A 15,748-nucleotide genomic window follows, 5' to 3' on the forward strand; every position below is an offset into this window, starting at 1 on the left:
AGAGCAACAGTTTCATCTGTCAGATGAGTCAGATTCAGCCACTGAATCCATTCTGGCTCATGTAAGTTCTAGTTGAAAATCCCAGGATCGACGTAGGGATATGCAAGGAAGTCTCCCAATTTATTGCCTTCTGCATCATAATGGAGCATTCGGAAACAAACATCACAGAAGAAACAAGGATCCTCTGGTGCCAGGCTGTCCTTGTTGGTTACCCACCTGGCTGTATACATTTTGCACACAAAGCATTTTCTGGTACATAACCAGTGTTTTTTGATTAACAGCGGATAGAGGTTCCTGTCCAGGCAGTCCTCATGATGAATAAGTCGTATGTCTGTGACGATAATGATGTGCTCACAGTCCCCTTGGTGGCAGAAGAGGTACGGATAGCCGATTCTGAGGGACACATCATTGAATGTGTAGTCCTCCATTTTGGCAGACTGAAGATTTCCATAGCCTCTGTCACGAGATTCAGACCACTCAATAATGGTTCTGCTCAGATCTCTGCACTCTGGGTATCTGCTATCATTATAAAAGATGCCTTCAAAGTAAAAGAAGGCAGATTTGTAGAGGTCCTTGCTGATGTGCTCCGGCGCTCGGTCCGGCTCGCTGCTGAACTCCCCGCCGATCTGCAGGTCGCTGACACAGGACAAGGAGTCTCTGAGTTCAGTGAGCCTCTGGCTGCCCAGCACCAGGACTGTCTGGTAGGGCTTGTGCTCCTTGTGCTTCTGGAAGATGACGGGATAGAAGACGTTCAGAGTCAGAAGCAGCTCTCCCTCCTCCACCAGGTCTGCTACATCATCAGGCCTCTTCCCAATGGCGTGCGACTCCATCTCGTAAGTCAGTGTTTCCTGTCTGCAAGCCCGATCCACGACGATCCTTTCTTCTCGCCTCTGCAGCGCCTTCTTCCTAAACCGAAGAGTTTCCAGCCCGCTGTCTTCGGGAATCGCTTCTGGGTCCCTCTCTTTATCAGCAGACACTAACGTATCAACATTGCACAAGGCCCGCAGCTCGGCCGCCGTCTCTGCCGTGCAGCCCAGCTCCTCCGCCACGGCCCCGGCCGCCTCCTCCTCCTCCTCCTCGTCAGCCAGCGAGAGGTCTCGGGGATGCAGGCGCTGCCGCCAGCCGCTGCCCAGCGCGCCCACGCGGAAAACGCGGGTGTGCGGCTCCCCCGCCTCGTACTCGATCGCCTCCGCCGCCATCGGGCCTGCCGGCCGCCGCGCAGCTGCCAGCGGTCGCGGTGGAAACGCGTCACGGCCGGCCCGCCCCGCCTCGGCCGCGCCGGGACAGCCGCGGGGGGAGGGGGAGGAGGCAGCGTAGGAGAGCCGAGCGCGGGGCTCTCGTGGGGACAGTCGTGCGTGTGTGTTGTTGCCTGGAGCAGCTTGTGCGTCGTCTTCTGCCGTGTGGGGAAATCTCAGAGGGCCGCTTTTCTCGGTGTTTTTCGGCGCAAATTCCATGCTGGTCGCGGATTGGCGTCGCTTCTCTTTTATTGATCTCAGTGAATGAATGCTGTTGCCGCAGCAGGATTCTCCCCCAGAAAGCCGGGTAGCACATTTTTTCACTGTCGAGATACGAGGTGGCTGGAGAAGAGGGGAGTTGTGCTCAGTGCCTGCTGCTTCCCACTGCCAGCCTGCTCTGTGCCTGTCCCCTGCCGTGATTTCTGCGGGCAGAGCAAGGCCATAGCCTCAGACCTCAGCACCCACATGCTCACAAATGGCTCCTGGAACGAGATGAAACACAGCATTTATTTTCTGCCTCTGTTTGCAGTGACACTGCTGTGACATTTGTGAGGCCATGACACCGCTCTGATTTCAGCCTGCTAGCATGTAGGTTATCTACACTAGGACACGAACACAAGACTAGAGGCTGGCTTTCTCTGCACTCATCCCCACCTGACAGCTGGGCCCCAGCCCTTCTTCCAGGGAGAATCTTTTGGCTTACACCACCCAAAAACTGCACCTCAACTGTGTCCCATCCCAAGCCCACTCTCTGGCACTTTAAGGAAGAGCTGCGTTGCAAACCATCGGGTGCCACGCACTCCCCTTTGCATGATGTTTCAGATTTGATTTGCTCATTTCCGTACCTGACGGTATGACTCACGCTGTGTGGGCTGGTGGGGATGAGGTGGATGAGCTGGGGTTGGGTGTGCTCAGCAGGCCCTGTGTCATCACAGGTCCCTGGGTGTCCTCTGCCACATCCACTTTGGATAGGGTGGGGCTTGGTGCTATGCTCAGGGCTCCACTGCACATTTTCCACCTTCTCACGGTACGGAGCAGAGTTCTGGTCTAGTGAGTGGCTTTCCTGTGGTCAGCTGCTACCCGTGTGTCTTCTCAAACCATGCTGAATAAAACCCAGCACACTCGGAGGTAAACCAAAGACATTTGGTAGGACCAACGGATTGGGAATTTCCTTGGGCCAAAATCAATTTTACCGTGTGCTGCAGAAGTGTTCCCCGAGTCCCAGCTGAGCCAGGATTTTCAAAATGAACTGAAATGCCAGTTTTAAAAAGGTTAACTTTGAAATGCTTTTGAAAGTTTTGAGACGTCAGTCAGTCATCAGTCTTGGAGAGAGGGTTCAGATCAGACTGATAAAAGTGTCACTTTGTTTTGACCTCTTCTGCTTTCTTAACTTCATAGCATAAGCTAACTCAAATTTTGACATGTAAAGAAGTTAAGGACTTTTTGTAAAATTCACAATTGAACATTCGCAATGGCTTTTTTTTTCAAATTGAGATTTGCCATAAATCAGGCATGAGGGGAACAGTTTATTTCAAGAAATAAGCAAAACCTATTTAAGGAGCAAGAAACCAAATGTTCTGGAAAGCCTCATCTAGAAATGGGAGGACTCTGGTCCCGTGATGCCCAGCACAGCCTCTGGGAGTGCGGCAGCCCTTCCTGGGCAGGCAGAAGGGAGCTCTGCTCTCTCTGGAATGAACGTTCCCAGGAAACATTCTGTGCCAAAAATATCCATGTAGCAATTTCTTTTTTGTGTTGATTGAATGCACATGCTGTGTTCCTCACTGTCCAAGAAATAGATTTCACATCTGTCTCAGCAAGTAAGTAATTTCTTACAAGAAGTACCACAACAAATTCATGCAAATAAGGTTACTCAGGTGCAAGAGTGTTTGCAGGGCCTCGCTTAAGAAGAAAGTGGTTCTGACCCCATATGCAGGCTGAAAATATCTGAGTCTGTAGCCAAAAAGGTTCTCAATTGAAATGGCAACTTCTGGTTTTGTCTTCAGTAGGTACTTTTGTGTTTGGTGATGGGACAGAACTTTCCATGAGCAGGATTCAAATATGCTGTTAGAAACCCTTGTAGTGGAAAAATGGCTATTAACTGCTATCCAGAAAATACCATTTTTTCATATTCAAATTTTAGTGGGTACAGGGAGGGAGATAAAATCAGCATTTATTCAATATTTACCTACTTCTTCATGTTAGGACCAGCTCTTATTTTAAGCTGTTTGTCATTTTACTTTGCAGAGTGCCACTATAATTAGAATCTGAAGAAGTGGTATTTTGGGGCAAATAGCAGAACTGCCAATGTCAAGTGTTTAAAAAAAAATGCTGGGTTAGCTGTTGTTCCCAGACCAGGAGACTGACCAAAAAAACCAAACCAAAACAAAAAAAACTACCCATCAGTTTTTCTTCATTAGTCTTATGATTTCTGGTCCTTCAGATGTGCTGAGATCACATTTCACTTTTCCTTTAGAAGAGCTAAAAACTTTGAAGTGTTGTATTGTTGTTTTTTTGTGTGCTGACAGCTGATACAGGAACACTGATCCAGAAACTTCAGCACTAGTGTGGGATTCATCTTAAATTCCTGAGCACCAGAACACACCTCTGAGCACACCTCTGAGAGGTATGTATTGCCATGCCAGTAACTTTGCAGTCCTTTAAGTGTTTGAGGAGAGATTGTGATGCTGGGTTTGTCTGAGTTGGTATGAATACTTTGTCTAGAAGTTGAGAAAAAGAACATCAAATCATTCATTTTGAGGACAAGATTAAGGAAAACCATTGGCTGTTGCCTATTTGCAGGTCTTTTAGACCCCCTGCTTCAAAGCACAAGCCTCAATACAGAAATAATCATGCTGTCCCTTACCCTGTGCTGGCCTAAGGGTTAAGGAGGTTCGTGCCTCATGCTGTGCAGTTAATCTCCCAATGAAGGCAGCTAAGCATATTCTGAGAGGGCTGTGGGATGCAGCACGGCATACTGGTGTCTAACCTGGAAGGATAAGGGATAAGGGCTTTTCTGTTTTCATGCAGGCACATAGCTTCAGACCACCAGTTTGGCCCCATAAAGCAGGGAAGTGGAAGTCCTAATTTTGGGAAAAGCTTGAGTCAGGGCTGACAAACAGACACCAGTTCAGGAAGGCAGACCTTAGTCCTGCTCTGCAGAGAATGTTCTGTCTCCTTTTAAGGTTGGTAGAACTGAGTGATTCAACTGAAGACTATCAATTAGAGAGGCACTTTGGACTCAGTAAGTGCTGTAAAAGCACTGAGTTCTGTGTGGAATGAAACAAAAATTGGTGGATATTATGGCAGTGGTATTTGTGCCTTGTTTTACCTTCTGTAAATTCTTTTGACCTGGTTTCTTTCTAATTCATTTGAAATAGTTCTGGGAATTTTGAGAACTCCGTGAGTCTGTTGTAATGCCCACATTACTGCTGCTGGAGAAATGCAGGGTACAGGGACTGGGTAGTGACTTTATGAAAGAAAGGAAAAAAAACCACAGAATGGCAGATGAATACCAGCAATGAATGTCATTTTCTTCATTCAGAAGAAAGATGCAATCATTTTGTTTAATCACTGCCCATATTTCCCTGACCATCAGTGTCTGTGGAGGCACTGCTGGGCTGTGCTCTGACCAAGCTCCCTAGGGGACAGGATGATTGATGTCCCAGGCAGGTGCAAGATGCATGTTTGGTCATCCTGGGAAGTAGCAAAGTGTGGCAGGCCCTGATGCTCAGGCTCATGCATGCAGCTCTCCAAGAAGGCCTGTATCTGGCTATTCCAGACAGCAGGCATGGGAGTGAGATTGGAGTCAACCAGAGAGCACATGTGTGAGTGGATGTGCTTTGCCCTGGGAAGGGTGAAGTTGGGAAGCCATTTGTGTTCCCCTGGCACTGTGGAGCTTCAGATGAGACTGTTGTGTCTGGCATCTGTGCCTGGCAGAGCCTCCTGGTTAGCAAGACAGGAGAGCAGCCAAGCACTGAAGAAGCTGCCCTGTTTCAAGACATGATTTCTTACTTCTTATTTAGCCTGTGATTTTATTCCTCCTAGCTCCTCTGAGAGGGCTGACAATTCTGTTTTGAGACCACCTTCTTTTTGCAGTGCCCTGGTAAACATACCCTGCCTGTCTCTTCCATCTTCCATTATACTTCATATGCTCTAGCCTCTCTTTTCCTCCCTCCTCTTTCCTGGCAGGCTCTCTGTCTGCCCACAGTGCTCCCAGCTTTCCTTCCCTCCTGCATGTGGTGCTAACCAGCCCTGCAGGCCACCCCTATGTATGCTGTGTCCCTACCATGAACCAGGGGATGGTGATGCAGCATTGCTGAGAGCACTGGGCTGTGCTGACATGCATGTGATGAACCTTTTGTTAAGTAGGAGACGTGGAGCAAAAGAGCTGGCAGTATAATGTTGAGGAGAGACAGTGACTGGATCTGGAAGCATCATTTCAGATAGGGCAGGCAAAACCAAGGAAGGTGTTCTGCAAGTTATTAATTGTACCTGGCTTTAGGCTGCCTAATCCCGTAAATGAAGCTCTGGCATCATAGAGTCCAGAGTTGAACCCTAGAGATCACTGAGGAGGGATATTTGTAGGTACTTTGGCTCTGGTGTTCATTTCGAGAGCTCTTTAAAATAATGACATGCTGCAGCTTACTAATGATTTAAGAGGTTCTCCTTTGTGTCTTGGTGTGAGGCTGATCTGATGCAGCCATCTTCATGATAGCATCCCGCAGTGCTTTGTCTTTATGAGTACATCTTGTTCTGGCTTGCTTCAGAAATCTACTCTTAGCTCTAAGGTCTGCAATTGTTGGCCTGTAATTAGTAACAATATTTCAGTGCTATTACTGCACTGGTCTGAACTGCTGGCTATTTTTAGATATGACGTTCAGGTTTTTGTTACATAGCTTGTTTCTCTCATCATGAATCAGCAGGCCTCTGAGTACAAGAATGCTGTTTTTTAGAGCAAGCAGTGCCAACTTAAGCAGATACACCTTGACCATTATTTACACAAACATATCTTTAGATGGAGACCACTGTCCAGTCCTAGGCTGAGGGGTGTGGGGTCTGTATTCTCTTCTGATGGCTTGAAATAACTGTGTATCTGCCTTACTCATGGGCCAGGTCGTTGACTGGGTTTATGTTTAGAAACCAGACAGAATGTACACAGGTCAGGTAGGCAACATTTACCGTAACTAAAAAAGTGAACTCATTGTCAAGAAGTAAAATACTACTCATACCTTATTGGGAAACAACCAGGTTTGTGCTTATGAGAACTGACAACAGGAATTTTGTTTGGGTAAACATTGGCATGTATAGTGTTTGAACCCTGTAGCTAATGTCTGAGTTATCTCAGCTTGCATCTCCTCTATGAATAGTAAAACACTGGCCTTCCTGTGGCTGTAGTCTTTCCAGGTTGCAGTTGCTATTAATCAGAGATTATGTAGCTTTTCTAACTGAGTAGCAGTTGCGTATTTCGGAAATCTTCTCTGAACGCCCTAAGGTTTTGTTCACAAGTACATTTGTATCCTCATTTCCTTTCTCAGTGCTGCTGTTAAAAGATTACTTGCTTTCTTTTACATTTCTAAACTAAGACCAGGAGATGCTCCTTTGAAACCCGCTGAGCCTGGTTTGGAAAAGAATCCACACAGCTAGTGAAGGCACAGTCCTTGATTCTGCAGGAGAGACACTTAAGACTATAATACTGCAGAGGACAAGACCAGCCTGCATAAAGGCTAAGACTGACTGAGGGGTAATTAAAGCTAAATAAGAAACAGGCAGTTTCCATCTGTGATTTCAGAGTTCTAGAAAATATTTACATTAGAAAGGAAGATATCAGAGCACAGAATTAGAAAAACAGAAATCAGGAGCCTAACTCTAATATAGATGTTCACTTTCTGTGCACACTAAGCAAATCATCGCAGAGGAACAGAGAAATGGAGTCAGAAAACAAAAGGAGAGTCGATCTTCATAAAGCTAGATCTGGGGGGAAGCTTTCTTAGAAGCAGAAACATCTGCGAGGATCAATTCTGAAAAAAAATCTCAGGAGTGAAAGTGTGCAGTTAATCAATTATGACACTGCAAATAGTATTCATTATTCTGTATCAGTTGGTAGCACCCAGAGATACCAAAACCGCATCAGCGTCCAGTTTTTTCTACGTAATTTATCACTGTTTTATCTATTCTGGCTGGCTAATTATTGTATAAATCTCATGATTCTTAGGAAGCTTAATTCATTGATATCTTTACAGAGCTGTGGTGCTTTGCAGGAGAAATGGCAGGAATTTAAAAATCATGGTAATTTCGCACTTACATTTTAGTACCATTTCTGGATTTTGTTAGCTGGCAAATCTCTTCAACATGTGTCCCAGTGTACATTACGAAAATGTACGTATTTTTAGTTTCAGATGTGTACACTGCTCCAGTCTTTTACACTTCCAAGGCCATGACCCTGCGGTCTGGGGGATTGCAGGCGATGTTCATTGGAGAAGACACAAGCACACTGTGCAGATAGTGGCAGGATGTGTCAGCCCTTCTCTAGGTACTCCATATTCAGATGTCAGAAGAGAGGAGACCTCATGCCTGGAGCGGCTGATTGTTGTGATGTTCAGGCACGAAAACCAAAGGGGTGCTAAGCAGTCTGAGGAAAATGAAGATGGATATTCTTGGGCTTCAGCTACAGCAGTCACAGCCTCATTCTTCTAACTGGGCCTCTTCTGTAGGTAAACATGAGAAATTAATAGCAACTATTTAATTAATAATAGAAACTATCCTGTAGACACTCGTGTAGTCATATGAGATGCTAACATCTCACTGGGATGAAAAACTGCTTCACTTAAATGCGAGACTGCTGCTAACAGGACAGTAGTATTTCTCAAGCCAGTTTTCCTCTCTGGTTACCAAGGAATCCGTCATACAGAGGAAAGCAGAAGAGAAACCCTCTTAAAACTGTGGTTACTAAATTGAAATCCAGGGGCTTTTTTCTTTCTTCTTTGTTTTAAATTTTTTTGTTTGTTTGTTTAGTTCTGAAATCTCTGTTATCTTTGGTATATCCTTATTAACCTTACCAGGCAATGCTTCTGAAGATTATCAGCTCTTTTTAGCATTTCTCTTCTAAATGCATACATGCATATACATTTCCAGGCCTGCCTGAGCCCTCACCTGATGACTCTCTTCTCTATTTTCTTATAATCTAGGAGGTGCAGATACCCATCCTGCCCCATTCTATGCTATCTGTTCTATCCAAGACAGAGCCCATGCTATGGCTTAGTCTTGAGAAGTTACCCATTTTTTGGCAGCTTTTGCCTTTTGGATTCTTTCCTAGCCATTGGAAATCCATAGGAATGTGCTGTACCTGGGGAAAACAAGAGCTTTAAGGTGTTTAAAGTAAAGGAAAGAGTGCTGACTCCCTTTGGGTGCTGCAGGCTCTAAAATTGAATGCAGGACACTGACAAACCAGTATACCTTTGTTTGGAGACAAAATCTAGCTTGGGGATTGATGTGATACAGGGAGATAACTCCAGCTGCTTCTCATTTCTTCTCTGTGAGCTTGTCTGTCTAGTTGCCAGGTTGCAATACAGTCCTACTGCTAGTTGCATTGACTCATACTCTCTTTTCCTGGTGATGCACCACAATCAATTGCCCATATGTTGCCTCCAATACCTGTATTTGCCTTTCAAACCATTCCTCCTGAGGTGTTATTGACATTCTTGTGGAGCATGACTACTGGAGGGGACTCTTGCAAGCAACCTCTTGTAATCTATTAAGAGATACTGAGAAGGGAACCAGAAACTTGTTCTCCTTCCCTTACAGTGTTGTATGATGTATGTATGAGTCCTCTCTGAATGGAGTTTTCATTTCTTCCTGATTTCTTCATTAAAAGGTGTGCCACTTTCTGCATTAAAACGTGTATTCTTCTTATGGCTAATATGCAGCAGAACAAATTTCAATATCATGTGAAGACTAGAGAGTGAGCTGGCTCGTTGCAGATAAAATAAGCTTGGAAAAAATACCCAGAGTATGTCTGTCCCCTTTACCATGAGGCAGTGGTAGCACACATCTGCCCTTGGTGACTCTAGTTAGACGCCAGATACTGCAAGGAATCATCATGCAGTCAATTGCAGTACATGTTTTATTTATTGCCATGCACTATTACTTCTGTATTAATGATGTTTGTGATGAATAATATTCTAAGCTGCTTCTTAGTTGCTCCATTAAAGAACTGAGGATCTCACTTCAATGATAGTACAGTATGTTTTGGTACTGAATACTCTTTTCATTAGATGTAAAAAATACTGCTGTTAGAACCTAAGTGGATTGGGATATTCATGGTTAAGTGAGAAATCCAATCTCAGGCCATACAGAATCACAGAATCACAGAATCACAAGGTTGGAAATGACCTACAAGATCATCCAGTCCAACCACCCTCCCATTCCTATCAGTGCCACAAGCTACTAAACCATCTCTCGTAGCTCCTCATCCAGGCGCCTCTTGAACACTGCCAGGGACGGCGACTCCACCACCTCCCTGGGCACCCATTCCAGTGCCTGACCACCCTTTGAGAGAAAAAGTTTCTCCTAATATCCAAACTAAACCTCCTCTGGTATAACTTCTTGCCATTTCCTCGGGTCCTACTATTTGCCTGGGAGAAGAGGCCAGACCCTTTTGCACCACAACCTCCCTTGAGGAAGTTGTAGAGTGCAATGAGGTCTCCCTGAGCCTCCTCTTCTCCAGACTGAACAATCCCAGCTCCCTCAGCCGCTCCTCATAAGACTTGTGCTCCAGACCCCTCACCCTCACAGCCACAGCTGAGAAGGTACAAGTTAAGTGCCAGAGCTCCTTGGGTTCCTTTCCTGAGCACCTGGTGTCTGGCTGTGCTGGGTGCAGGGCTCTCAGCAGCTGGAACAGGACAGCTGTTGGGCCAGATATGGTATTTCTCAGTGAGCAAGGCCCTTTGTCATCCTTGCAGAGCCTCACATCTGCTGGCTTCTTATAATGTGCTGATTGCTAGATTAGAAAATGCCTCATTGACAGTTGTTTCTTTTAGTGAGTTTGTTTTGACTGGACACTGTGACATTGGAGGACTTTTTGTACAGAAAATGAAGCAGAAGCAGAAGCAAAGCTATGCTGCTGAACCTAGTTTTTGCAGTGTGTTGGACTGTGAGTATTTACTCATTCTTAATTGTATGAAACTTCTTTACGTGAATATATCCACGTTTCAGATTGTTTGTGCTGAGCAAATATTTTTAAATGCTACATTCTTCCCTAATTTCATCTAAAGCTGACAGAATTAAAAATGACCATGAGCTGTGCCCTGCAGGAAGCGTGCTTTCCAGCGAGCAGAAAAGTTTTACCTTTGTACTTTGCCAGGTCAACAGGCTTGTAAGAGGCAACATGATAGCAATTTGTTAGAATGGTTGGTTTGTTTTAAGAGAATTGAATTACAGTCAGAGGCGCACGCAACATGCAAACAAATGACAGCATTGCTGTCTGCAGATATTTTTGGGTTTCGATTTGCTTAGGTTTATTTTTTCTGTTTAATTACTTCTATCTAATAAAGGAAGCAGACTTCATAATGGCACACAGGAATTTCCACTATGGATCGCAGTGGTAGGTCACAGCTGTAGTTGTGATTTGCAGCTAGGTGCACCAGAGAAACATACAACAAAATGTGGCATGTGTACTTCATAACTTGTCTCCACTTTAACCTCTTCTGTCTGCTGCTGTTCCTGCCCTTCAGTTGTGAAAACCTGCTTTCTAATGTTACTTGTGGTCTTTAATTTGTAACCTACGCTATTCTTTGTGCACTGTGCTGGTGTATAAATCCTGCGTGTGTCCCAGGTTGAAGCCAACTCCCAGCTGTGCAGGTTTCCTCCTGACAGTCTGTGCTGGTGTTGGGCAGCCCACCAGTGATCATTGGCTTGCCAGCTGACATCTGCCACTCCTGTGAGCCAGGTGTGCAGAATGCAGTGCTGACATTTCACAACATTGCAGTGAGCCGAATGGGATTTGAAGGGCCTTGATTGCACCCATACCATTTGGTGGCTAAGTGCTACGCTGTGCGTGTTGTTTCCTCCATCAGTCAGGTATTTGTTTATGCAGATATTAGCAGGTGACAGCAGTGTGTTGAAACACGTGCTGCTGTGAGAATCACCCATACGGGCCACGAGCCTGGCAGTACTGCGGGGGCTGTACACGTCAGCTTTTCCAGCTAGAAGAAAAAAACAAATCCAACTTGCAGTGGCATCAGGTATTTTTGCACATTCATGTAAACAAGCAGAATTGTGTTAACATCCCACTTCCCTGAGTGCCCTGGTAGAGTTTTTGCTTCCACCCCAGCACCAAAAGCCACTTCAGCCACCTCCTGCTGTGTCTGCGTGGGTTTTTGACACAAACATTGCTCTGGGCACCTCTTTCTGAGGTGTCACTCACTCACATGCACATTTCAGAACAAACGTTTCCCTTTCTGCAAAGCTTCATGTCCAGAGCCCAGCAGCCTTTGGCCTTTTACTGGTTTGGGAGGTGAATACACGTGCTCCTGTCAGCAGCCAGCTGCCGAGCACCATGTAGCTGGCAGGTCCCCACGGCAGGACCATTCTGTGGTTTTTCAGCTCCCTCTCATTTTCTGCAAGGTTTCTGTGAATTGTGCTTCTTCTTTTAATCCCTTTGGGAGACTCACTAGCAGCTTGCCAACAGGGGGGTCTGATACCACCACCCTCCTCCATAGTTTTGTGGAAGCTGTGTAACTTTCTTGTGAACTTAGCTGGAGGAGCAAACACTCCTGGAAACAGATACATTCAACTGATTGTTTTAGAAATACTTGACCTTACCAAATTTAGCCAAAACTTTACATGTGAATTCTGTCTGACTTGCAGCTTTTCCCAGTGCAATGGAAAATGCACTGTTTTTCTGTACATTAACTGTTCGTCACCATACTGCCCCAGTATTTCAGGGAATGTTGCAATGTCTGCTGTTGCAACCAGCTCTACTGTGATAAAATAAGCATGTTTCCAGTGTCCTTTTGGGAAGTGCATGTGTCCGTGAGTTTCAGTTTGAATGGAAAGGCTGAGTGTCATCAGGTCAAACAGATCTGTGGTCATTCATCAGAAAATTCAGGACCACTCACTGAAAGATTAAATGAACTAGGGTATGCTGTATGTTTCCCCTTTTTTCTTTCCCCAGAAGAAGTAGAATCATAGAATGGCCTGGGTTGAAAAGGACCACAATGATCATCTGGTTTCAACCCCCCTGCTCTGTGCAGGGTCGCCAACCACCAGACCAGGCTGCCCAGAGCCACATCCAGCCTGGCCTTGAATGCCTCCAGGGATGGGGCATCCACAGCCTCCTTGGGCAACCTGTTCCAGTGTTTCACCACCCTCTGTGTGAAAAACTTCCTCCTAATATCTAACCTAAATCTCTCCTGTCTCAGTTTAAAGCCATTTCGCCTTGTCCTATCACTATACACCCTTGTAAACAGAGCCATTCCCCCTCCTGTTTATACACTCCCTTCAAGTACTGGAAGGCCACAATGAGGTCTCCCTGGAGCCTTCTCTTCTCCAAGCTAAACAAGCCCAGTTCCCTCAACCTTTCTTCATAGGAGAGGTGCTCCAGCCTTATGATGTTCTTAGTGGCTTTTCTCTGGACCCGTTAATAATTGAGTAGTTGGATGCTGTTTCCCAGATGGACATCTTGTGAATGAGTCTCTAAAAGGCCATCTTTTTAGAATTATTATATCACAGAGTTGTGGCTTACAATGTCTTAAATCCCTTTATTTCCTAAATATACAAGAAGCACATTCTGTCTTTGATAAAGGTGTTTTCTAGTGTCTATCTATATTGGTGTTACTAAAAAATCCCAAAACGCATTACCATTTAAATGGCCTTAAATGAGGCAGTTATATCATGACTGAAGAACAACAAAACCAAAACAAAGTAGCTCCAGGACATAACCCAAACATAAATAATTCACAGATACTTCAAGGACCTAGTTAGATTTGGCATCTTTTAATTGGAAGCTTAACACTGAACTGTGCCAAGGCTACAATTGACTTGGACTGTTACTAATGAATTTTTTAAACACATTTTTATGCAAGTTGTCACTATCCAGTTGCTGGAAGCAAGGGAGTGCTGGGGAACCATACAAGCAGTTGCAGCAATGCCTGGGATTAATTGCCCCTTGGCTTGGCTTTTCCATTTTCTCAGTTTTCAGCAACTTCAACAATTTTTTTTTTCCCCACAGAATCAGAGTCAGAAAATAGGAAAGCAATCAAGTAGTTTTGCTTTTGAAGAGCCTCATCTGTTCATTTTCAGCAACTGCTGAGACAGTGTTCTTCTTGGGCAACAGCAGAAAGAACTGAGTTCCTAGCTTAGCTGAACTTTGTAATATGAGTGAATTGTTTCCCCCAACCCACTCCACAATATTAATCAATTTTTTTGCTACATCAGGTTTTGGGAGCAGAATGCACAACTGTTTATGACAGCTTTGAGGTGGTCTATGTCCCACCTACCAACTCCTGTACTTAGCAGCCATGACTCAGACCTCCCAAAGTAATGAGATTGCAAGCAAGCACTGACTTTTTCTTTGCTGTCTGTTTTATGAGTTGCCAGCTGACACTCTTGACAGATTTTTTTTTAGCTTTTCTTTGTAATCACAAATTTGCACTATTGGAAAATATGAAATCTGAGAATTTCAGTTAGTTTTACCATTCCAGGACTGGGAGTTTTGAGAAACTGTAAACATCAGGAAATTTGGATAAATTGATGGGAGCTGACAGGACTGTCATGGGAGCTCTCTCCAGCATCTGTTTATGTGCCTGCTGGAGGATGCACATAGCCCTCCAGTGATTGACATCAAGAGATCAGGACCTGCTGGCCCAAGGACCTTCTCGGACAAGAGAAGAGCAAAGTTACTGTAAATGGCCTTTTTAAAGTCTCGGTTTACTCTTCCCCATGAGGACAAGACTTGTTATTGTGATAGGGCACCACACAGGAGTGAGTGACAAGTAAATGACAGTAAGGAAACACAGAGTAACAGCATGGTCCCCTTTGGAGGATTGTGCAGGATCGCAGCCACTGCTTGCCCATGTCCTTTGCATTGCCATCTGTATTTGGTGGGGAGCTGCAGAAACTGCCTCTTCCTCAGCTCTACTCAGTCCATGACAAAAATTGATTATTTGGCTCCTGTGTAGCAGTACTGTAGAGAGAGATGGTTATTACCCGTTTTTGTGATGTACCATGAGAACTCTTAGTACAGGGAAGGTCACTGTCCAACCTAATCTATCTCTTGTGACACTGGTGCAGTGTTAATCTGTTCTTGAAAAGAAAATAAAGCAATAACTTGAATTTACTATCTGGTTGTTCGTGCAGGGATTTACTTGCTCTTCATCAACAACTGTGCAATGTAAGAAAAGCAGTGTTTACAAGACAGAGCTCCTTACTGCATCCAGAGTCGCTTTCCAACTGTTTGTCAAAGTGACTGCAGCCTGCAGAAGGGCATGGGAGCAAATCCTAAAATTAGCAGTAGTGGTTTGCAGTTATATATTCTAACCCCCTAAGATTCTGTAGCTGGCTCCAGTAAGTAATCCAGCACAGAGGGGTTCTGGTAACCCTGGGGAATTTTTCTGCAGTGGCTAAATAGAAGAATGATTGGAGAAAATGTCAAGAGAGAAATTACTCTTGTATTTTACAGAAATAAAGTGAAACAGAAATATCTAATTTTCTACCTGTTTGTATCACGTTCTATATTGATTTTTACCATCATGATTTAAGTAAATTGAGAATATATTTCTCTGATTTAAAACGTGATTATTTTATCCTAAGGAAGATTTGTACATCATCGGAATGACGCACATTTTGGAATCTGCTTCTGTTCTGCTGAAAAGTCATTAGGCTAAGGATGAGGAATAGCATATATTAGAAACTCAGCAGTGTAATTATGTGCAAGGACTCTATTATAGTATTTGTTGATAAACTGCAGTCTGGATCTAGTCCTTGAAGATCACAGTATTACTGTGTTGAGTTACTTATCCTGACTCTTTGCTGAAACCCTTTTCTGTACTGTTACGCTGTGTGGTGTGTTCCCACCCTGTGGGAAATCTAAAGGCAGTTGTCAAAAGAGCACGTCTGTGATAAAACCATTTCCTTTCAGTTTGTATTACAATCTTACTTCCTTTTTCTGGATGTGAACAAGTGAAAGGTGTCAGTTTTGCACGCAGCACTCAAATATATTCCTTTCAATCAACCAAGCTAAGACATGGTGAAATCTATTAAAAGAATAAACAAAAAACCAAGTGTCTGGTAGCTTAGGCATTTTGGTTATGATGTACACATGCTCTTCGATCCATCGAGCCATGTAAAGGCCATGAGCTCTCTTCTGGAACTGGGGGAAGCTGAGAAGTGAATATTTAGAGCAAGATGTGTTGACTCTACAGAAAACTTGATTTCCCCACCCCCGATGACACTTTCACTTTGTATCAGCTCTCTTGCTTATACACGTGTGTGTGCTGTTCCTGTGACTCTCCATCAGC

General features: G+C 44.5%; 2 protein-coding genes across 2 annotated transcripts in view; one reads left to right on the forward strand and one right to left on the reverse strand.

Annotated features, from left to right (window-relative positions):
* TMCC3 (transmembrane and coiled-coil domain family 3) overlaps positions 1 to 15,748 on the forward strand; it is a gene marked incomplete at both ends in the record, with an annotated part of 119,955 nt that overhangs the window by 41,626 nt on the left and 62,581 nt on the right. The window lies entirely within an intron of this gene.
* SNAPC3 (small nuclear RNA activating complex polypeptide 3) lies at positions 69 to 1,199 on the reverse strand (the record flags this gene model as incomplete). The annotated part of the gene is made up of 1 exon (XM_079538831.1): positions 69 to 1,199. The coding sequence occupies one exon, from the start codon at positions 1,197 to 1,199 to the stop codon at positions 69 to 71; it is 1,131 nt and encodes a 376-aa protein (XP_079394957.1).

Source organism: Tetrao urogallus (genome assembly GCF_951394365.1).
Source record: "Tetrao urogallus genome assembly, chromosome: 1".
NCBI classification, from domain to species: domain Eukaryota; kingdom Metazoa; phylum Chordata; class Aves; order Galliformes; family Phasianidae; genus Tetrao; species Tetrao urogallus.